This window comes from Bos javanicus, chromosome 18, assembly GCF_032452875.1.
Source record: "Bos javanicus breed banteng chromosome 18, ARS-OSU_banteng_1.0, whole genome shotgun sequence".
In the NCBI taxonomy this organism is placed as follows: domain Eukaryota; kingdom Metazoa; phylum Chordata; class Mammalia; order Artiodactyla; family Bovidae; genus Bos; species Bos javanicus.
The window spans coordinates 58,329,118-58,353,642 of record NC_083885.1 but is presented as its reverse complement, the minus strand read 5'-3'; the positions used below and the strand labels follow the sequence as shown (position 1 = coordinate 58,353,642).

At 52.3% G+C, this 24,525-nt stretch overlaps 1 protein-coding gene across 2 annotated transcripts; it reads right to left on the bottom strand.

Moving 5' to 3' along the window:
* Positions 1-684: 684 nt before the first annotated feature.
* PPP2R1A (protein phosphatase 2 scaffold subunit Aalpha) lies at positions 685-24,179 on the bottom strand. 2 transcript variants are annotated; one of them, XM_061386351.1, is made up of 15 exons: positions 23,996-24,179; positions 14,640-14,730; positions 13,770-13,870; positions 10,701-10,933; positions 9,596-9,743; positions 9,322-9,477; positions 7,541-7,655; positions 7,345-7,415; positions 6,774-6,908; positions 5,099-5,272; positions 4,771-4,831; positions 3,944-4,098; positions 2,011-2,153; positions 1,250-1,341; positions 685-1,120 (listed from the first exon to the last, which is right to left on the bottom strand). In XM_061386351.1, the coding sequence occupies exons 1-15, from the start codon at positions 24,071-24,073 to the stop codon at positions 1,104-1,106; spliced, it is 1,770 nt and encodes a 589-aa protein (XP_061242335.1). In that variant the 5' UTR covers positions 24,074-24,179; the 3' UTR covers positions 685-1,103. The 2 variants fall into 2 exon arrangements, with proteins under 2 accessions (XP_061242335.1, XP_061242336.1); XM_061386352.1 differs by lacking the exon at positions 23,996-24,179 and adding an exon at positions 23,389-23,582.
* Positions 24,180-24,525: the final 346 nt, after the last annotated feature.

Genomic DNA, 24,525 nt, shown 5'->3' with positions numbered 1-24,525 from the left:
CCCGCTTAGGAATGCCTTCTAGAAGCTGCCCGTGCCATTTCTGTTCACATACTACTGGCCTGAATTTAGCTGCAATGCCACACCGAATTTCAAGAGACCCTGAGAAAATGCCTTGAATCCAGGCAGCCATGTGCCCAACTAAAAATACAGGTGTCTAATCAGTATTAAAGAAACAGAAGAACAGACACTGAGAGAGAACAAGTGGTTCTGTCTAGCCACAGTCCCCAGCCTGCTCTGTCGCAGCCCTGATGATCCTGAGAGTTCCTGGCCCACTTCTCTCATGCGTCAAACATCACTGCCCACTCTGTGTGGATCACCTCATTTAGTCTTCATTCCTGTCCCGCTCAATCTAGATTCTGTTACCCCCATTTTACAGTCTTGCAATCTGAGCCTGGGCACCTACTCAAGGCCACACAGCTATTAACGGAAGGACAAGGATCTGGACGCAGGCAGTCTGGCGCCAAGGCACCTGCTATAACCACCACACACTCAGCCAGTCTCTGTGAAACCTAAGTGCACCTCAGGACTCCGCTGGCCCCTGGGGCCAGGGGCACTCCCATCGGCTTCCCAGGGAATCCTCCTCACTCGCAGACAGGGGTGTGGCAAGTCCAGTCAGTCCTCACCAGAAAGAAGCGCAAGGCTGGGCCCCCTTCTCCATCTAGTGACTTAGACCAGAGGACCAGCTATTTCTAGGCCTTTATTTCTCTGTGAAAAGGGGGGAAAGGCAATAAAATAAAAACGGCACAATTGACACAAAAAAACCACCAAGAGGAAGGGAGGGAGGTGGAGGAGATGGGGGAGGGGTCCCCATACAGCAGCAGGAGCCGGCGACCTGGGATGCTCGCGTCTCTCCCCCAGAGGGCGGGAGTGGCCCCTTCCTCCCAGGGTCTCTGCTCTGTCCCACCTTGTGCGCCCCCAGCCCCGTGGGGGGTGGACATGAGGAGTCAGAGTCCCGGGCTGAGGGAGGAACTGTGCCGGGGGAGGGACCTGGGGTCAGACCATGCACAGGGAGTGACAGCCAAAGGCCCCCCACTGTCCCCCCAGGGAGGAGCCTGGCGGGGGAGGGCGGACACCAGAGGCTGGCGGTGGCTCTTCTTCCAGCATCAGGCGAGAGACAGAACTGGGGGAACAGGAAGAGGCAGGAATCAGAAGGCAGCCAACCCGCTGCCCACGGCTGCTCCCAGGCCAAGCATTGCCCTCGCAGACCCCCACCCCCTCCCGCCGGTGTCTCAGATTCCTGACGCCTCACCAGTCAGAGCCTCCTGGGCGAAGTACTTGACGTCCACGTCCTGGTCCTGGGTCAGCTTCTCGAGGACGGGCTTGACCTCACTCTGCAGCGTGCTGGGGAGAGAGGGGGGAAGGCGAGGGGTCAGCTGGGCGGGGCTGCTCGGTGTCTGCACAGATGCAAACACACGGGTGCATGAAAGCTCTCAGGGGCCAGAGCAACCAGTACTTGGAAGGCTGGAAGTCTCACAAACCAGGACAGAGGCCTTGGGGGCCCAGAATAGGTACAGGCAGGTGAGGTGGTGTGGAAAGGTGGGGCAGTAAACCCAGAACCTCAAGCCTCTGAGCCTCGGCCACATGACGCCGTGGATTTGTGTAACATTATCTACTGAGGCCTACTGCCCATCAGGTGTGGACACAGTGGAAAACCCAACCCTCCTGATTCTCACCCACACGGAGCCCAGACTGGGAGAAGGCAGATCAAACTGCCGACAAGTAACAGGAGAAGCGAGCGCCCGAGGGAGGGACTCAGCCCTACAGGGTCCCAGGGAGGTAAGGGCCAAGGGAAAGGCTTCTGCAGTGGCAGTCAGCTGTTTGGGGGACAAAGGTAGCCTTCAGAGAGAAACTAAGGGGTGAAGCTGTGTCCTGGACAGACAGAGGTGCAGGCATCACAAGGCCCTTCCCCCAAAATAACCACCATTCTCACTTCCATCGCCTGCGTCCCCCTTGATCCATTTTTGAAGTTGATACAAATGCAATCGTGTGTGGAGGAGGGGCAGGCCTCACCTGTTGTCCAGGATGGGCCCGATCTTCTGCAGGGACTTGGCCACGTTGAAGCGGACGTTGGCGACAGGGTCCCCGGCCATGCGCAGCACGGTGGGCAGCATGTGCTTGGTGGTGATGTCCTGCCCGCAGACCTCAGACAGCACCTGCAGGCCAGGGAGCAGCAGAGGGTGACTCCCCAGAGTCCTCGCTCCCTCTGACCGGGACACTTAGTGGCCGTCAGGCTTGGGGGTGAAACTAGCTGAGCATCAGGGGGACTCTGAGCTCAGACTCGCCCAGCCTGAGGGCCTTGATTCTCTGCAAGTTCCCAGGTCCCCTAACACCCTCCTAACTCCACCGTCTCCCTGCCCTGAAAACCCCCAGCCCACACTGTCCCATCCCAGCTCCTCTTCTCAGAGTCTCCCTCATCCTCTGGGGATGGGACTGGATCCTTGACCCTGGGATCCCTTCCTTAGTGCCGTGGTCTCCAGAGTGATGCAAGGGAAGGGATTACCGGAACAATTTTATGCTAACTTTTAAATCTCATTCTTTAATATGTAGTTATGTGGTTTATTTAAGTGGTTTTATTTAAGTTTATTTAAGTGGTTTATTTAAGTTTATGGTTTATTTAAGTGACTACATACAAGCACTTTCTACTGTTATTTATCTATCATTTACATATCACACATACACAGCATACATATCACACACACAGCATACATTACAATCACACACACAGCATACATTACGTATCACACACACACCATACATTACGTATCACACACACAGCATACATTACGTATCACACACACACCATACATTACGTATCACACACACAGCATACATTACGTATCACACACACACCATACATTACGTATCACACACACACCATACATTACAATCACACACACAGCATACATTACGTATCACACACACACCATACATTACGTATCACACACACACCATACATTACAATCACACACACAGCATACATTACGTATCACACACACACCATACATTACGTATCACACACACACCATACATTACAATCACACACACAGCATACATTACGTATCACACACACACCATACATTACGTATCACACACACACCATACATTACAATCACACACACAGCATACATTACGTATCACACACACACCATACATTACGTATCACACACACACCATACATTACAATCACACACACAGCATACATTACGTATCACACACACACCATACATTACGTATCACACACACACCATACATTACGTATCACACACACAGCATACATTACATATTACATACACACCATACGTTACGTATCACACACACAGCATGCATTACATATTACATATCACACACACAGCATACATTACGTATCACACACACCATACATTACATATTACATACACACTATACGTATACATATTACATACACACCATACGTTACATATGAACCACTGTTCTAAGCTGTATAACCAGATCAATCTCACGGCCTCAGGAGTCTGGGGCTGTGATTGTTGGTATGAACCCTCTACAGGTGAGAAAACTGAGGCACTAAGCGGTAAGGTAATTTTCTCAAGGTGCACAGTCAATATATGGCAGAGCTAGAATTAAACAGTAGGTCTGATTCTAGAAAACTGTGCTTTAACCATTGTATCATAAATATCGCACATTTTGTGGGGAAGGAGGGGGTGCTCAGACAGACCTAGCCATCACTGTTCTGTCGGCCAAATTTCCCGTCTCCCCCATGCAGGTCCCCTCCTGCAAAGGCCCTGTAACTCTGACCAGGGAGCCCAAGCTCCGGTCTGCAGTTCCCCAAGGACTCACCCCTATGGCCCCAGATCCCACCACTTCCCTACTCCCAAGCCAGCTTTCCCCCGAGGACCTTCTCCATTCCTCCTCTCCCGTCTACTTCCCCTCCCCCAGGGAGAGGTGGGGGCCAGTGGGCGCTCACATTGATACAGAAGAGTGTGGTCATGCGGTGCAGGTAGTTGGGGTCCCCAGACATGGCCAAGACCTTGGGGATGATAGTAGCATGGGCCCACTCCTTTCCGAATTTCTCCACCAGCTTCTTCAGGTTGCTGGTGGCCGCCTCGCGGATGGCATAGACTGTGGGAGGAGGAGAAGGGAGGGAGACTCAGGAGGTGAGGGACTGACGCAGGTGGGGACTCATAGTCACACTCACTCCCGCCTGCAGAGCAGCCCCAGGTACCAGGCCACATGAGAACCCGTAAACTCGCAGAGAAAGAGAGGGCTGTGCGCTAGAGGTAGGGTTTTGTTTTCACGTAGCACGTTCTCAACAGCTCCAAGGCACGGACGGGCAGACTGAGGCTCTGAATTTGCCCAAGTGAATGACTTAGTACGTGGAATGGAGCCTGTTACAGACAAATGCTAACTTTTATTTTTGCCACTCCTAGTGAAAACAATAAGCAATTCTCACAATGGCCTTCAAAGACTGGGATGAGGCACCCTATGTTTCATAGAGTGTGGGCTCAAAGGTGGCAAGTGACATGTTTAAAGTTCGACAGCCAGGAAGTAGGATTCAAACTCGGGCTGTCTGCCAGGTGGTCCTCAGACTCTCCACTGGACCTGGCAGCCCCGGGTGACCTGATTCATCCACCTCCCACCCTGACCTCCTGTGGGAATCCATAAAGCAAGGGAGCTGGTCCATGTACCTGGCAGCAATGGGGTGATGCCCACCCCCCACCTGCCCCAAACAATCCACCCCTACACCCTTCTGGAGCCCCAGACTCCTCCCAGAGATCCTGGGGAGGTGCTCACCATGATCCACAAGCCAGGCCATGCACAAGGAGTTGAGTTTCTCATCAAAGAACTCCACCCCCTGCAGGAGACGAGATAACAAATCAGGGTTGAGACTGCGCAGATCTGGGCAAAGCCCAGGGAAACCAGCCCCCACCCCCGCAAACAGCCAGGCACTGTTCCACTTCACCTGAGGGGCTCTCTTCCCTTCCCTCCCCTTGACTCCCACGACAGCCCTCACACCTTCCACTGGGCCCTCACGGGCCCCAGGGCCCTGGCACAGCCCCCAGATCTGACTGAACCACCCACCTCCCCGGGCAGAGGGCCTGGCCAAGGCCTGCGCTCTCACCAGCTGTCCCGCCAGCAGAGGCATATACTCGATGATGGCCAGCCGCACCCGCCACTTGGCATCCTCCGCCAGCTCCACGATGGCAGGGAGCAGGGACTGCGACAGTTGCCGGATGCCGATCACCTCGTTCACGCAGTCCAGGTTGGAGATGATGTTCAGCCGCACCTCCGGGCACTGAGAAGACAGGAGCGTTCTGAGAAGGTGCACCGCACACAGAGCCCAAGGCAAGGCTCTGACTTACACTACACGCATGTATGGGCCTCCTTGGTGGCTCCAACGGTAAAGAATCTGCCTGCAGTGCAGGAGACCCAGGTTTGATCCCTGGGTTGGGAAGATCCCCTGGACAAGGGAATGGTACCCACTCCGGTATTCCTGCCTGGAGAATTCCATGGACAAAGGAGACTGGTGGGCTACCCATGGGGTTGCAAAGTCGAACATGACTGGGTGACTAACATACACACAAACACACATGCACATGTACACAGGTAGCCCCCATTAAAGTTAACCTCACACCACTATGAGAGACTTACATGGGTTCCTGCTTTCACTAAAAGAAACCCAAAGAGGATTTGTGCTTTTACCAAAGAAAAAAACAGCTGCTTCACTCTATGCCATTTCAACCTATGGCAGGCTTATAGGAATGCTCTATCTTAGCACAGAGTGGGAACCTATATTCCCATCTGCTTCCAAAAATCTCTGAAGCAACCTCTAAGAAAAGGAACACAAATATACTTAATTCCTTGTCCAACATCATATATTCCTGGAGGGCAGACACCACAGTCAGTTTTTCCTGCATCTCCCTCTGGGAGCTGTGGGGTGAAGAGGCATGGGCTGAAATCAATCAGTGAACCAAATAATCAAGTGTGCAGTAAAGGGTTATTAACTGGACAGGGCTAGGTTGTTCAAACTTGGCACATTCCAAACAGAGGACTGGCCCCCCACCAGCTTCTGGGAGATGATCTAAGGACCCTGGGCCATGTCAAAAAGATCATACTAACAATGTGACTTATGGTGAGGCCCTTGGGCCATGTGGCATCAACTTGACCTCCACACAGGCTGGAGACCTGTAACCTAAGGTCAGCCATCGGCAGACAGGATGGGCACCCTCTCTGGGGTCTGAGAGGACTGGCCTGCTGCTGGTCGGTGCCCTCTCCCTTCATGCCGGCTGAGACGGAACACATCAGGGCAGCCACCTCAGACCCACAGGGCGCTGGGGTCAGCAGGGACAACGCCCTCAGTGTGGGTCCCCCCACCCCTGGATTCCTGTGAGAAACCATTCTCCACCTTATTTAATCCATGGCACTTTGAGGTCTCTAGTAGGCACCTTAGCCTGAATTTGGATAGACATGAACCTGTCACAGTGCCTGTATGATCAGGGAGTCAAGGGACCGCCCATCTGTCCCTCTCCACTGCCAGTCTCTGAAGGTCCTGGAGGATCAAAAGGGTCTTGTTCCTTTTTTTTCTCAGTATCCCTAATGCCCAGGAAAAAGACTAGTACAGAATAAAGGCACATGAAACAAATGCCAAATAAGCGAATGAGCTACCGGGCAGCCCCCCAGGCCCACAGACACTCAACTCCCTGGCGACCCGGGCATTTGCCGCAGGTGCCAGCGACCCCAGGGAGCAGCTGCCCCGCCCACCACCGCCAGTGTGCAGAGCCCCACGGCGCCCACACCTCGTCCTTCAGCTGGGCCAGGAAGAGGGGCAGGAGGTGCTCGATGGTGCTGTCTTTGCCCAGGATCGGGGAGAGGCCCATGATGACGGAGGCCAGCGCCGACTTGACGTGCTGGTTGGCGTCAGACACCAGCTCCTGGGAGGGAGGAGGACGGGAGCCATGGGGTCAGTGGTTGCAGAGACTCAAGTCCTACGAACCCTGAGACACTGCCTGCTTTTGTCCTCTCGATCCAGCCTGAGTGCACGAGGGGAACTGGAGTGTCTTCCTTACACATTTGGCGTGCCTGGAGTTCAACAACCCCTGCCCCCCGGGGGCCCTCTGCCCCAAACTCAAAGCTCTGTGGATGAGGAGATGCTGTGAGCTCTGAGGAGGAAGCACTCCCCGATCACGCTCAGCCCCAAGCCTCAGATTACGCCTGCCCTCAGGCTTCCTGACTGCTCTAAACCCAACACCGCCTGGTCCGAGGAGGCTGGGAACTCAGTCTGCACCAGGCTGCCCCTCACGCCCTATCTCCACCTTCGTTCCAGAAGGTTCAGGCATGCTCTACTCCTCCCACCAAACTCCCTGTTACCTTGATGCAGGGCAAGATCTGGGTCATGATCACATTCTCCCGACAGTCAGCAGAGAGATTTTCACAGAATTCTGTGGGCAGCGAGAGGGAGGTGACGGGAGATGAGACCCGAGGTGCCCGTTCTGCCTGCAGCCCCTCGGACACCAAGCCCACCACCCACACGCCCGCTTGCTGTCTTCTGGTCACCAGCACCAACCTTTGACCTTGTGGGAGGCGGCGGCCCTCACCTCGGCCTCACAGTCTTTCATCAGGTTTTGGAAGGCAGGGACCAGGTCCGTCTTGGTGATCTCAGGCCCCACCGCTTTCTGGAGCTGCAGGAAGGGAAGGAAGGGCGGGGGAGGTGAGAGGGCTTGCCGAGCACCTTCAGTGAATGAGAACAAAATCAAGTTACAGGCACCAAGACTGAGGCAAAAGCAGCCCTCAGTGTCACTGCTGAGATGTAACGCAGGTGCCGTACGGGTGACCTCAGCCAGGTCTCAGAGCCTCTCTGAGCCTCAGTTTCCCTGTTGTGCAGTGATGAACTGTGTATGGTGCCGAGGAGCTGGGCAGGGCTGTGCTCACAAGCGTGGCCCTGGAGTCCAACTGCCTGGGTCAAGTTCTTACTCTTGCTTATCATCTGTGTGACCTTGGATGAGTGCCTGCACCTCTCTGAGCCTCTGCTTCCTCAAACCCCGAGGGTACCTACTGCAGAGCACTGCTGTCTGCATTAAAAGTAACAGCAGACTGCCTTACTGTTCAGGTTACTCGGGTTGGGTTTTCTGTCCCTGATTCCAAAAGACTAATGATGTATGATCACTGTCACTTTCTCATTTGTATTATTTCCGTGTTAAGACTGTTTATCAGAACTGATATTACTCTTGCAATTAAAATAACACAATACAGGTTAGGGTCCCCCCTACCCCTCAGGAAACCAGGCAAGGAAAAATGCACAGGTTCTGCTGTGAAGCTGCTTCGTGAGGGCCTGGGGGAGCAGGGTGGTTCCCGACTGCAAGGAGAGGGGCCTGCTGCCCGCTTCTCCAGCTTCCTCTCCCCCGAGAGCCATGCCCAACGTTCTTGCCTGTGCTCTTCTCACCACCCAGGCCCTCTGCACACACGGGACACAGTTCCTGCCCCGGCTCTCTCTCGTCCTCCAGAACCTGCTGCAGCACCTCCTCGTCTCGGCGCTTCCATGCCCACCAGCCGGCCCTGTGCCTGTCATGCTGTCTCACTGCATTCCCTGTCTCAGCTGACCTTCCCCCTTCAGGCTGCCTGTTCCTTGAAGGCCAGGAACGCGCCGAATTCACTGGACCCCCAACACCCAGCCACGAGCTGGAGCCTGACAAACATGTCTGTGCAACGAGCCACTGAGACTCCATGGAAAGAGCACTGTCTTCAGAGACATGGCATCTGTTCTGCCTGCTTGACAGCATCACTCTGACCATTCTAACATTTGGGCCGTGTTTTGGGGCTCGACTGTATCCCCTGAAATTCATACACTGACACCCTAACTCCCTACCCCAGTACCTCAGAATGTGACTATACTTGGCCACAGGGTCTTTAAAGAGGTAACAGGGTAAAATAAGGTCATTAAGGTGAGCTCTAAGCCAAAACTTCTAAAGCGCTTATAAGAAGAGATGAGAACACAACCCACAGGTAACATACAGGGAGGAGGCCGCCTACGGCCAAGGAAAGACGTCTCCATCAAAGGAGATAAGGTTCGTAGGTTGGGAACACACACATGCTACTCTTCTCTGCTCCTGTGGTTCTCCCCCACAGAACCTTAAGTTGGCCTCAGAAACCTCAAGGAAGTACTTCAAGCTGCCACTATCAACCAACCAGGGTTGACAGGTGAGCTAATCAAATGACAGGAGAGCTTCCTGCTTCGATGCCCGGATGACCCACTGGGCTTCACTAAACCCCAGCTCCATGTGGCCCCACTCCTTCCTGAGGCCTCCGTCTCCCCGTCCGTGAGACGCTGTCTACAGCCCCTGCACGTACCTCCGTGAACTTGTCGGCCACCATGTAACGGACGCGCCAGGACTTGTCCTCAGCAGCCTGGCGCAGGGTGGGCATCACCAGGGCCTCCAGGTCCTCCTGGGGCAGGAGCTGGGCGATGTTCACGCATGCCTCCACCGCTAGCAGCCGCACCGAGTCCTGGGGAGAGGGTGGGAACAAGGAGGGGGAGCAGAAGCCCCATCAGCCCTGGGCCTCCTCCCCAGACTCGGGGTCCACCGCAGGGAGAAGCAGCAGAGGGGCGGGCAGGCGGCCCCACCTGCTCATCAGAGGCCAGGTTGGAGAACATGGGGATGATCTCGCTCTTGACGTTGTCCAGCTCCAGCACCTTGGCAAACTCCCCCAGCTTGGAGGCTGCGGCCCGCCGCACCATGGGGGTATCATCTGAGCACAGGTTCCGGAAGTACCTGGGCGGGTAGAGGGGGCTCAGGAGGAGGAAACCCTGAAATCCCAGGCAGCCCTGCAGCTCCTGGCTTTGCCCGAGTAATCCTGACCCAAGTGACAGCCTCTGAGTCTCCCCAGCCCTACACGAAGGAACTGATAACAGAACCCACCCCACTGGGCCACTGAGGTTTAAACCAGACGCCGTGTGTGAGACACCCAGCCGTCTCTCAGCGCACAGGTCTACAGCAAGCCACAGCTGCTGATTCTATCTGTTATTGTGACCACATAAATAAGCCTCTGCTCAGCTAAGACGCTGCACTGAAGCTGCTCAGAGCGTTTCCTTTCCAGCACCAACTGCTTCCAATTAAAGAGACACAAGGGGCCCAGAACAGCCCTCTAAGCGCCTGCGAGCAGCTGCATGCCGCTGTCCTGGCCGGAGTGATGGCTCAGGGGCTGGGCGTGCTGCCCGCAGTTCAGGACAATGGTGGAAAGACAGGAGTCCAGAGGGAAGAGAGGAAACACATGTTAATGGGAGATTTTAATCCAATTAAAAATATTGGTTCTTCCACAGGCCAAATTTCAAGTGCAAGCAACTTCCTGGGGTTCAGCCAAGAGGGAGGGAGGTGGTGGAGGCGGCGGCCTCCCATCTGCCACACCAAGACAGGCCAACGACTGCACCACACATCACTGGCTGGGTGCCTGCCATGTACCAGAGTCTGTCCTAAGCGTTTTATACACAGTAATTCTTTTAAATAACCAACAGGAGGAAGAACCATCATTGTCTTCATTTCCTAAATGAGCAGGAGGCAGTGCCTGGACTGACACCCGGCCATGTCCAGACACCTGCTCTCTGAGGGCTGGCAGAGCTCAGGGGCTTCCTGGTGCTGGATGGGCCTAACAGAGCCTGAGGCTTGAGAGAAGGGGACCAAGCAGAAGCGGGAGGAGGGGTCTCGCCAGGGCCCAGAGGCCGGGGGACTCACTGTCGAAGCTCCGCCTTGACGGCACTGGACACGCGGGGGTAGCAGACGGAGAAGAGGCCGCAGGCTGAGGTGCGGGAGGTGAACCAGTCGCCGCCCGCCAGCCGCTTCACCAGGGGCACAAAGTGGGCCTCGAGGTCGGAGGGGGAATGCTCATGCGAGATGGCCCGCAGGGACTCCACTGCCTTATCCCGCACCACCGTCTCCTCCACCGTGGCCAGCGACTCCAGGGGCGGCTGTGGGGCAGAACAGATCAGCACACAGCTCCTCCCCAGCCCCCCCGAGCTCCCGGCTGCCCCCCTGCAGGGACTCAGCTCCTCTGACAGGCTTTCCCTGATCACCAGAGGCCCACGCACACCCAGTGTCTCCTCCCTGAAGAACCACAACAGAGAACCTCACGCACAGGTCCTTGAAGGCGCTTCAGTGGGGTGTACAAACCCCCAAGCTGTACATGTCACCTTCTGAGAGGGCCACAGCTGTCCCTGGCATCTCCAAGTGCAGTAATAATCACTGATGTTGACAGCAGGGTCTATTTACTGCATGTTCTTAGCAGGGCCACAGCTCCAGCGGTGCTGGTTCTAACTCACGAGTCCTGTGAAGCACGTCCTGTTACTGTCTCCATTCTAAACTAACAAGAAACTGAGGCACAGCCAGGCTAAGCAACTTGCCCGAGATGGAACAGTGACAAGCCAGGATCTAAACCAGGCCAGCTGGCTCCAGAACCTCCAAAGGGCTGAAAGGCAGAGTTGTGGTTTCTGACAGGCAACCACACAAGGATCTCACAATACTGGAGAACCTGGGGCTCGAGACTCTTGTTACTGCGAGGCCTGGAGTGATCGTGTTCCTTTAGGGACGTGTGACCGGCTGACCATGGGGTCACCTGGAGCCCAGCAGACCTCCTAGCACAGAGCAGGAATGCAGGAATTACTGACTTAAAGAAGGGAGACTCAATTTTTATCCTAATCTGTTCAAATAAACATGTGGGTGGAGGCTTGTGGTCTGAAGTCCAACCTGGCCTGACAGGGACAGAAAGCAGAAAGAAATCATAAATGGAGATGTTTCCAGGACCCAGGCAGGTGACTGACTGCAGCAACGGGCAAAGGTGACAGGAGGGGACAGCAGGGGCAGAGACTGGCTGAAGAGTGTCCAATCCAGGGAGCAGAGCTGCTTCCAGCTTCCAGCTCCACCAACTGTCACGGGAGGACATGGCCGGGGAAAGCAAATCTCGGGGTTTCCAAAAGCAGCCAAAAGGGCCAGGCCCTCACATGTGAAAAAGAAATCTCATTTGACACAAGCTTCAACGTGGATGAACTCCTTGAAGACGTTATACTAAATGCAATAAGCCTTTCGCAGAAGACTGCATAATGTATGCTTCCTTACGTGAGGTGCCGCGTTTTACAAACTGAAGGTGTGTGGCAACCTTGCACCCACCAAGTCCATCAACATCAACTTTTCCAATAGCATTTGCTCACTTTGAGTCTGTGTCACATTTCAACAATTCTCAAAATATTTCAAACATTTTCATTATTAATGTATTTATTATGATGATCTGCGATCAGTGACCTTTGATGTTACTACTACAAAAAGACTACAACTTGCTGAAGGCTTAGATGATGGTTAGTGTTTTTTGGTGAGAAAGTATTTTTTAACTAAGATAGGTATCTTTTTTTTTGACAGAATGTTCCTGCACATTTAATAGACAACAGTAAAGTGTAATCATAACTTTTATATGTACTAGGGAACAAAAAAATTCATGTGACTCATTTTATTGTGACATTCACTTTCTTTATTATGGTAGTTTGGAACTAAACCCACAATTTCTGAGGTATGTCTGCAGGCAGACTCAGAGACAGAAAGTGGAATGGTGGTTGCTGGGGGCTGGGGTGAGGAGCTTGGGGAGTTACTGCTTGATGAACACAGTTTCTTTGGGGAAGATGAGAAAGTTCTGGAGATGAACAGTAGCAATGGCTGCACCACAGTGTGCATGTACTTAATGTCATGGAAAAAGAGTGGTGAAAACGGTAACTACTTCTTAATAATGGTAACTATTTACCACCATTATTACTAATAAAGGTGCGATTAATAATGGTAACTATTACTAACTCACCGTGATAAAAAATAAAAAAATCAAGAACAAATTTTTTACAGTCTCATTAAAAATGTGGCAATGATACATATACCACTAAAAGAAAGCCTGCAGACTAACTACAAAACACCATCAAGTGCAGATACCAAAATATGAAGACATATCTTTAGGGATCACGAAAGACAGAATCACAGGTGGAAATGGCGGTTCTGAGAAACAGTGAAAACTGAGCAACCTCCAAGGTTCTTTCAACCCAGGCCACAGGACTGGAGCGCCTCCTCCCTTCCCTTCTCCCAAACAGCAGTTACTCTCAGCATCTGACCATCTCTGACCTTCGCCATCACCCAACACAGGGTCACATGGACAGGAACTCAGGAAAAGTCACGGGGACAAGCCTGGAATCCCAGCCTGCCACTCACTAGCAGTGTGACTGTCTTCCCATCCAAGTACTAACCAGGACCAACTCTTGCTTAGCTTCCAAGATCAGATGAGATCGGGCGAGTCCAGAGTGGTACGGCCATAGATGGTGTGACTGTCTCTACCTCAAAGCGTGGACAGGATGACAATGGAGCTGACATCTCTGAGTGCTTACTACATGCCAAGTACTGCACTAAGGCTTCTTGAGGTGGTCCTCAATGTAAGTTCTAAGGACTCCCTTTCTACAGATGAGGAAAGGACAGCACAGAGAAGTCAGGTGACTTACAAGTCACCCAGCAAGTAAGTGGAGCCTGACTCCCAACTGAAAACCTCACACGCAGAGGGCCAGGTGAGGCCTGGCGCTGCTCAGACACGCCCAGTCAACAGTGAGGAAGACAGGTGCGTTTTCGTTCAAATATAGTAAAAGCCTGCTGACCTGCTGGGTTAAAGTGAATCATCAAGGTTCAGAGAAGATGACCCCAGCCTGGCCTACACTCTCCCCTCCCTGCGAGGATCCTGGTTCTGACGCCCCAGGGGCCGGCAGGGGCCCTCCCGGCTTCCAAACTCACCAGCAGGCAGTGCACGTACTCGGGGCCTCCGACCAGAGTGGTGAAGGTGCCCAGCTGCTCCGCCAGGGCCAGGAGGACCTCGTCCTCATCGTAGATGGTGTCTGCGGGACAAGACAGACTGGGTTACAGTCCCGCCCCACAGCTGACTCACCCTGGGGAACAAGCATGCTCCAGTCCGCTTCCTCAACCTGGCAGCCACCCTCTACCTGGGCGGGCGGCGGGAATGAGTGATTAGGTGTGCGATGCTAGGGAAGAGAGACCACCAATACTGTCAAGTTCAGAGCCAGCGTGACTTGATAGATATCCTGAGTCACTTCCTAACTACACGACCAATTAAGTCACTTCATCTCTCCATACTTCAGTTTCCTCATCTATAAAATGAGGGCGGTAGTCTTACCTGCCTTAAGTTACTGTGAGATAATCTTGACAACGATGGTGGCATAGAGCACGAGCTCTATGTGAACAAACTTAATTCTCACAAGAAAGGGTTTAGAACACTATCTGGCATATTGTCAGTTTACAGTAAGTATTAGCTATTATTACTATTATTATTGTTTAATGCTCACATCAACGCTATAGCGCATGATGACCATGCCTGTTTCATACATAAAAACTCTATGGAACAGAGAAGTTAAGTAATTTGCCTAAAGTCACCAGCTTCTAACTGGGGCTGTAATTCAAACCAGCCTCCATCTGCCTTCAGACCCCCTTCCATTAGTCCCTGCACCAGCCCCCAGCGCCCAGCACACCGCACTTACGAACAATCTGTTAAACTCACGGAGAGGTTTCTCTCCTATCTGGCAGGAACCACCCCCAGAAGCCCCCACTCCACTCCCCACTCCCCAGGTGGGCCCCAGGACTCCACTGTACCTGTAAGGAAGGGCAGAAGCTCACTGCGGGTCCTTTCGACCCCGAGGGCCAAGGCAATGGTGGAGAGCTTCTTGATGCTGTTGAGGCGAAGCTAATGAGGGGAAGAAGAAAAGGAAGGGAGAACATTAGCAAGCCCACACTTAAGGTGATAGTGTTGGACCCAGTCGGCCGCTGGAAGCCTCGCTAAGCACGTGTGGGTGCTGAGTAACGCAAGCCTCCCAAGTGACTGTGTGACCTTGAGCTGTTAAATTACAGCGGCAGCCTCAGCAACAGTACCTGATGGGTCTCACTGAGCCAACACCCCCTTTAGCACTTTCCAGGATCACTCTGTCTGACACTGTGCCTGCATGCCCAAGTTCCCCACCCTCCCACTTGTGCCCACTCTTTGGCTCAATACCACTAACACACTCCACCTTGTGCTCTTAACAGCAGCAGCAGCTACGTTCCCAGCCTACTGTGCTGGGCCCAGTCCCAGGCAGAGTACTCACTTGCATGTCTCATTTAGCTCTCACGACAAGCTGAGGGCAGAGGGTTACAGGCCCTACCCCAGGACAGCAAACAGGCTCAGGGAGTCAAAGTCCCTTCTAAGGGTCACAGAGCTCTGCGGCATGAAGCGGGGATTGTAACCCAGTGATGGGTTAGATGGTAGATGGTGGTTTACAGTGGTGATAACAGAACAAACAATATTATAATGACACTGCTGTAAAAACATGACTAGCAGTAGCAGTAGTAATTCCACTAGTACGCTGGGTTGAACAGTGATTGCAAAAAGATACGTCCCAGTCCTAACCCTCAGTAGTGGTAAATGTGAAATACGCAAATGTAACTAAGTAAGCACCTCGAGATCGTCCTGAATTTGGGGCAGGGGGTGGTGGTGGTGCCATGAAACATTAGAAAAGTATGTGTCTACCCCTAATTCCTGGCTCCTAAACCCCTGAAGCTTTCTAAGAGACAGGAACACAAGGAGTATCTCTTGTTCTGATGTTTGATTTTCAATTCTGGTTCCTGATACTGAGCCCCCAAATTCCTTGGAATTTCCTGGGTGATGGGAATGTCTCTTGTTCTAATGAGGTGACTCTGGCTGGGCTCCTGGATGGGGCTGGTCACCAGAGAGAGCAAGCCATGCTCAGAAGCTGGGAACTTCCAGCCCCAAGCCCCATTCCCCCAAGAGGGGCACTGACCGGATCATCAGTCACGTCCATGTGATAAAGCCTCTGTAAGAAACCTCAGAGTATGGGGCTTGGGGTGCACCCCTACATACCGTGAGGGTGATGCACCCCAACTTCAGGGGACAAAAGTTCCCTTGACCTCGCCCTCTGCATCTCTTCACATGGCTGTTCATCTAGACTCTTTATTGCATCCTTTATTATATAACAAACTGGTAAATGCAAGTGTTTCCTCACGTCCTGTGAGCTGTTCCAGCAAATAATCAAATCCATGGAGGGGGCCTGCTTTAATGCCAATTGTAGGACATCCAGCAGGTGTTGCCAAGAACTGCTTGATCAGGAAGGGGGAAAGCCATCTGGTGTCAGAAGTGCTAAGTGTGGGAGGGCTGTGAGAGGAAAGGAAAGACAGGAGCCCGAAATCCAACGGCAGTGACTTACAAGAGACAGGAGAGAAGACGAAGAGACACAGAGGGAAGGCCGTGTGAAGACAACAGAGGGAGCTGGGGCTGTGTCCACAAGCCAAGGAATTTGTCAAGAATGGCTGGCAGCCCCTTGAAGCTGGGGAGAGGCACGGAGCCTCCTGAAAGAACCAATACAGTTAACACAATGATCTCAGACTTCTTCAACCTCCCGGAAGAACCAATACAGCTAACACCGTGATCTCGGACTTCTTCAACCTCCCGAAAGAACCAATACAGCTAACACCGTGATCTCGGACTTCTTGAACCTCCCGAAAGAACCGATACAGCTAACACCGTGATCTCGGACTTCTTGAGCCTCCCAAAAGAACCAATACAGCTAACACCGTGATCTCTGACTTCTTGAACCTCCCGAAAGAACCAATACAGCTAACACCGTGATCTCAAACTTGAACCTCCTGAAAGCACCAATACAGCTAACACCATGATCTCGGACTTCTTGAACCTCCCGAACCAATGCAGCTAACACCTGACCTCGGACCTCTGGCCTCCAGAGCGCTGAGAGAGAACCCTTTCTGTTGTTTGCAGCCACCTAAGTTGCGGCGCTTTGTCGTGGCCACCCCTGAAATCGCACCCTCTGCTAACACAAGGCAGGCCTCAGGCTCAGAATGTTAGTGTCAGGACCTCATCTGATGCCCTCATCCCAGGGAACACAACCAATGCCACCTTTCCACCAGCATGGAGGTAGGCTCGGGGGCGCAGACAGCTGTCTGAATGAGCTCTGAGTGGGCCAGGACCCAACCCCAGCTGCTCGGGTGGCCTGGCCTTCTGTGTCTTCAGCCTGACAGCGGGGCTGCAGCCGTGAGCTCCTGTGCGGAGAGGGCAAGGCGACACCCCAGTGCTGGGTAGGCCCGTCAGCCTCGCCAGCCCAAGCACAAGCGGACTCCTCCCCAGAGGAGGAGCAGAAAGAAGGGAGTATGGTGAAGAGGGAGCAGCAAGGGTTCCCTCGGCCTGCTCTTCCCCGGGCCGTGCGGCTCTAAAGAGGGCGGAACGTGCCTGGGACCCTGCACCCCCTCCGGCTGAAGGCGCTAAGACTCTCTCTGGCAACCACAATGATGACAGCCTGAAGAAATGCCATGGTGGCCTCTCCTCAGAAAAACACCCCACTTTTCATACAGTGTCACTGGGTCTTTGGACCACCTGGGCTTGAACTGGTCCACTCACCGGCCTGGCAGCAAGAGGGTCTCCAGATTAAACATCACAGGCCCTGCATCTTCTTTTTAGCCAAAGATTAAATGTATATAGAGACAGACCTACAGAAACATATAAACAACTAAATACGGTGAACGTGAACTGCCAGTGAAATCTGAGTGGGAAGCACACAGGCGCTCCCTGATGTTATCTTCCTCACCCAAAGTCATGGACATGCCCTGAATGCCAGACGGACCCCAGGTTAAGAGCTCCTGCACTGGGCTATACTGCCGCCTAGGACCTCTGGTTTCCATCTATGCATGTGAGTCCCTGCAAAGATATTTTTAAATCACTTTTGCATTTGGATGTGACCATGAGACTAATGTCTGGCCAGTGAAATCCAAGTGGGAACGGTGTGTGTGACTTCTAGAAGTGCTCTTATGGGGAGATGGGGGTCACATTCTTCATCCTTCCTTCCCTGTCTGGAATGGGCCTATGATAGCTGGGGCTTCAGCAACCATCTTGGGGTCTTGAGGTAACCTGGGACTGGGGAGGGCGGGATGGAAGACAACAGAACAACGTGTAAGAGCCTGGGACTCCACAACACCTACAGTGTCACACCTGCTTGAACTACCACCAGACTTATTGATGTGAGTCATTTAAGTATCATTTATTCAGAGTCTTCCTATTATTTACAGCCAACCTTGGCTTCCCTGGTGGCTCAAATGGTAAAGAATCTGCCTACGATGTGGGAGACCCAGGTTCAATCCCTGGGTCAGGAAGATTCCCTAGAGAAGGGAATGGCTACCCACTCCACTATGCTTGCCTGGAGAATCCTATGGACAGAGAAGCCTGGCGGGCTACGGTCCATGGGGTCGCAAAGAGTCAGACACGACTGAGTGACACTACTACAGCCAACCTTAATCCTAACTACCCCAGTCAGTGACTGAGTTCTTTTTGGACAGAAAGACATAAGGACAAGCCGGCCAAGGAACGTCCAGGAAGATTTTCCTCTTTGATGAGCGGTGGGAGGATGAGCAGAACCTCTCTGCTCACACCCATGGTTCCACGACCACACGTATCACCGTGAGCCAGGGCTGCTTGTGTCCCCAGCAGCCCTCAGCCTACTACACGAGACATCATAAATAAAAACTCCCTTCTCACCACTACATCCACACAGAAACGCTACCACTTTTTAAAATCCATGTCACGTTCAATCCACAGAGCTTCCCCAATATGACCACATGGAGTACGGTCCCACATGTAGAATGTCTTCGCTTCACGCTGAGTGACACCCGAAGGCTCTCCTGTGGACTACGAGGCCCAACAGGACTGGCTCCTGTGTACAGGTTCGTCCTCACTTCCCATTCCCTCTCTTTGCTCCCTGGGTTCCTGTCACAGTAGCTCCCTCAACAGCTACTAAAACACAAACATTACGGTCAGATCTTCTTCCTTGCTGACATGCTGTTTCCTCAGCTTCCCACAAGACACACCAGGGCTCCTCACCAGTGCCTGCCCCGGGTACACCGGCACGGCCGCATCACTACACATCTTAACTCTCATCATTTCCAACACAGGCAGCGGATCCTTGAGCAACACGGGGTTGGGGCGCCCGCAATCCGCTCACCTGAAAACCTGAGTCTAACTTACAGTGGGCCCTCCGCATCTCAGTTTCACATCTGTGGGTTCAACCAGCAGCAGACCACGTAGTACCACGGTATTCACTACTGAAATAATCTGCACGTAAGTGGACCCACACAGTTCAAACCTGTGCTGTTCAAGGGTCAACTGTACTTCTCTGTTCACTGTTTCTCCTTCCCCCCAGAAGGTGGGCTTCACAAGGGCAGGGATTCTGTCTTCTGCACTCTGTGCCTCCAAATCCCAGGGCACAGCCTGGCAAACAAGAAGAGCCCAATAAATGCTGGATTAATTTTTTTAAATCTAGGCTACACATCTATTTCTACAGGCAGAGAAGGAAAGAACCTGGGGGAATATGCTCCAAACTGTTACAGTCTGGTAGAGCCGGTGGCTGGGAATGAGCGGGGTGGCAGGCGCTGCAAGGTGGCTGCTTTAACAAGCCTCAGCCCTGGAAACGCCCAGGGAGTGACGCAAGTGCCTCTTCAACGTCTATAAAATCCTAACATCCTTCCACCTCATTCCAAGAAGAATCATGTTTTTAAATGAACATAATGTGTGTGGGTGTGTGCAGGCAGATGGGGGTGAAAAGTTCTGCATCACCAGAGTGAAATGAGGACCACAATCTCTATTTCTGGAGCATCTGATTTTCTTTTTTAAAGTAAAGAATGAACAAGTATGCACTCTGGCTTTACCAATTGGCTAAGGTCCCCAGGTAAATCCCTGCTACCTCAGAACTTCAGTTTCCTCACTGTAAGATGGTTATCACAACAATGCCTGTCTCACAGGATTGCTGGGATAATCAAATAAAGAAGACACAGAGCCTGGCATGAAGCCAAGTGTTAACCATTATTCTTATCATTATTTCTCATGTATTTTTATTTCTTGAGCAGGGAACAAATAGTTCACCTGAAATAGAAAGGAAAAAAGTAATCTCCCCACCTCCTTGGAAACCGCAGCACAAACGAGTCCTTTCCTAGCAGTTTACCTGGCCTTATAATTACGGTGGTGCCTGCTCCCCCATTTGGAAGGTGATTTGTCTCTGGGATGAGGAAGGGGCATGACTGTTACCAGCTGGTGATTCCCGAACCGAGTACAGGGCTGGGTCAAAAACAGCAAGCATAAATATTTTTCAAGTCTTTAAAAACGCAGGTCATCCAGAGACGGCACGGCAGAGCCTGGATCTTGAACCCACATCCTTCACCACCACCCTACACCAACTAAACTCTCAGAGCAACCTGATTCCTGAGTTCTGCTTCAAACACCCATGTTCTCTATGTGCTCCAGAAAAGAAACCAGAGTCTGGGACGTCATATTTCTAAGGTGTGGGCACCCAAAATGTCTTAGACCATGCAAGAACCTGCTGTCTTTACACAGTTTATCTCATTTAATCCTCACAGCACACCCTGCCGGGTGTGTCTCCCACCCTTTTTCTCACTTAACAAGAAAATCAAGGCCCAGAAGGGTTGAGTAACTCATCAAGTTGCCAGACCAGGACTTGAAACCCTGGTCTGCCTCCACCCATGGCACTGCCACCTCTGTGTCACCTCCGGGCCTACTCTGTCTCCACAGGGCCCAGCTTGGTGGTGCAAAGTGCTGCCCTGAAACCCAATGCTGTTGGCAAAGTCCTATTTCAGTATTTATTGGGTTGTGTGACAATGACCAAACATTCAGAATGAAGATTCAGAATCTGATTTAAAGGAGCCAATTGTAAAAGGACACTTCTGGAACAATCAGGAAAATCTGATTTATGTGTATGAATTTATTGTTAGATGACATCAAAGATCACTGTAAAAACTTTGTCATGTATGATGCTTTTCAACTGTGGTGTTGGAAGAAGACTCTTGAGAGTCCTTTGGACTGCAAGGAGATCAAACCAGTCAATCCTAAAGGAGATCAATCCTGAGTATTCATTGGAAGGACTGATGCTGAAGCTGAAACTCCAATACTTTGGCCACCTGATGTGAAGAACTGACTCATTTGAAAAGCCCCTGATGCTGGGAAAGACTGAAGGCAGAAGGGGATGACAGAAGATGAGATGGTTGAATGTCATCACTGACTCAATGTCGAGCTTGACTAAACTCCAGGAGTTGGTGATGGACAGGGAGGCCTGCTGCAATCCATGGGGTCGCAGAGTCGGACACGACTGAGTGACTGAACTGAACTGATGTATGATAATGTCACTGTGGTTATTAAAATGCCCATTGTTTTAGGACTTCCCTGGTTGTCCAGGGGTTAAGACTCCATGCTTCCAATGCAGGGGGCACTAGTCTGATCCCTTGTTGGGGAACAAAGATCCCACATGCTGTGCCACACAGCCAAATTTAAAAAAGTCCATGGTTTTAGAGGTGCATAATGAAGTGTGTAGGAGACAGTATCTGGGGCATGGGATTTATTTTTAAAATACTTCAGCAAAAAAAAAAAAAAAAAAGTGTGTGTGGGAGAGGATGAGAAACAGGTGAAAAAATATGATAAAATTTTTTTTAAAAACTGCTGAATCTGGATTTGGTACTATTTTCTCTGTGGATTCAGATTTGACAATCAAAAATCATTTACTGGAAAAAAACCCAGCACCTATCTCAGATTTCTTTTGTGAGGACTCAACAAACACACACAAAGCACTTAGCAGGCTAGCATACAGCAGGGTTTCTTAGCCTCGGCACCACTGACCTCTGGGGCTGGACCATCCCTTGTGAAGGGAGGGCCTGGGCAGTGCAGGATGTTGGGTAGCATACCTAGCTACTGCTTGCGGCACTCCTCCCACCAGTCGTGACAACCTGTTAAGACCCACTGCTCTATAGTAACCATTAAGAGAATAGTTTTTAAATTCCTGAAGCATCTCACCTTTGAGAGATGAAGCCCTCATCTTACCACAAGCGGCAGACTAAATTTAATGAAAACCTAAAACATGTCACGCACTGTTCTAAGCATTTTCCTTGTACTAACCTATTTAATCCTTGAAACATCCCTATGAAATGCTAAGTATTACTTTTGGGGCGGAGGAGGGGGGGGCTCCACTGCACAGCTTGCGGGACCCTAGTTCCCCAACCACAGACTGAACTCTGAGCCCAATACAGTGAAAGTGCCAAGTTCCAGACACTGGACCGCCAGGGAATTCCCTATTCCCACTTCATAGATGAGAAAACTGAAGCAGACAGTATAAGTAACACAGAAACCTGGTCTCTCCACCAGTGGACCACATTTTAAGAAACGTGGGGCCCCAAACAACCCGAGACAATGCAACCCAGTCACTGCTTCTCACTGGCTAAGGAAGCAATTTCTTTGAACCTCACTTTTCAAATATAAAACCATAAACTGCTATGACAACTGAATGAGGTCATCACTGAATGCCTTCTTAAGGGGCCAATTCCACTGCAACCTCCCAACCAGGCAGATGCTGCTTCCTCACTCATCATTATTCCTTACAGATGAGGAATCTGGACCCAGAACACGCAAGGCACTGACTGGTCCAGGGCACACAGGGAGCACACCGGTAGTGCTGGCATTCAAACCTCAGTCATCTTGACTCCTCCATCACTCACCACACCGCATCCAAACCACCAGCAAACCCCAACAACTCTCCTTTTCAAGATACCCCCAATCCTGCCAATGCTGGTGCTGCTCTGCAGTGGCATCCAGAAAGGTCTCTCTGCTCCTGCCTGGGCCCTATTCGACAGCAAAAACTCAGAGCATGTCATCCTCTATGCAAAGCCTGGCACTGGCTCCTCCACCTCACCAAAGTCTTTGCCTTGCTGGTCCACAGGCCTCACTTGATCTAGCTCTGGATTAATCCTCATCTGCCACCGCTTCGACATTCACTGGGCAGCTGGCCTTGCTGTTCTGACTCCCGAACTACGGTCATAAGAGCCCAAACTACAGAGGCTGGGCCAGTGTAACCCGCACAATTTTATCAATGGGGAAACTGAGGCCCAAAGAGAGGATCGAAACGCTTCAATCACCACTCCCCACAATTACAGCTAACATTTACTGGGCCCTTACAACAGACCGGGCGCCGTTCTATATGACTCGTATTATTAACTCGTTCAGCCCCTTTACAAACTCCCATTGAGACCAGGACTATTATTAGACCACAGTTTATGGAAAACAAAGGCCCAGATTGGTGAAGTAATCGGCCCAAGGTCACTCGGGTGAGAGGCAGGGCTGGGACAGGCAAACCCTAGAACCCTACCTCTTCTCAACACTTCGCCTGCTGTGCTCAGATACCTGAACCTCCCGCTCCCACACATTAGAAATGTTAGTCTGTTTAGTACACTGCCCACCCTCCACTCAACGGGAGGATCCTGGAAGGGGGGCGAGTTTCCACCTCGTAATTCGTACCTGAATTTGGCCAGTTCCCACTTTGGGAGTGAGCTTTTCGCCCCTCTCCCCTTCGGGGGTCTACACCAAAACTGGAGAGAGTGGAGGGCAGGAATTGTATAGTCAGTCTTCACGTCTCAGTCTCCATTTGGGAAGTTTACCCCACAGCGCAGAGCCTTAGCCGCTGAAACCGTGAAGGGTGAAAACTACCCGGACCCCCCACCAATCAGGCGGCCCCTCCCCCACTCGGAGCAAGTCACGCGCCCACCGCATCCCCGAGGCGCCATTCAAGGGCTGCTGCCGCCAATCACCGAGCCGTTCCTTCGCCTCTCCCCCACCCAATCGGTCGACTCTCTCCAGAGCCGCGGCCTCGTAGGCCCGGGGCCCGCGCGCACTTCGCAGGCCCAGGACCCTCCAAGCTCGCTTTCGCTCCCGCCCTCCGCTGGACCGACAACCAATCCCGGGCACCGTCTCATCGAGTCCGGGGACCCTAACATATGAAAACGGAATGCTGATTGGCCGCCGCCCCTTCCGCCACTCCCAGCGAACACTGAACCTTGTCCGCGAGGGACGCCCGTGCCCCCAGGTCCCCTTTCCCTTCTTCCTCAAGTCCCCGTTGCTTCCGGACCTGAACATCCTCGTTGCGGAGCTCGTCTATGAGCACCGCGATGGGGTAGAGCGAGTCGTCGCCATCGGCCGCCGCCATCTTGGGCCCGTCCCGTTCCTGTCAAGACTGCGGCCAGCGCCGTGCTAAAACCGGGATGGGGAGGGGTTGGGCTGGGAGGAGGAAAGAAAGGCGTGGGGACGCCCGAGCCACTTTACAGGGGCTACCCCACATTCATTGGCTGCGATACTCCGGGCTTAGCCTGCGTTTCTTTGGTCCGAACAAATAAGGTCCCGCCTACCGCCCATTTGCCATTGGCCGAAGGGACGAGATTAAGTTTGCCGGAGCCTAGGAGAGGGGGAGGAGGAAACGGAAGTACGTGGTATCTTAGCGACCAAGATTGGGCCCGCCTACGTCGCCGCTAACATCGGCCTAGACAAGCAGTTGCTTCTAGCCAATGAGGAGCAAGATTGGGAGGTGGCTAAGCCAGCTCGCCTCCGAGTTCTTCTGCGCCTGCGTCGCTAGGAATGCATGACGTCATTGACGGGGCAACG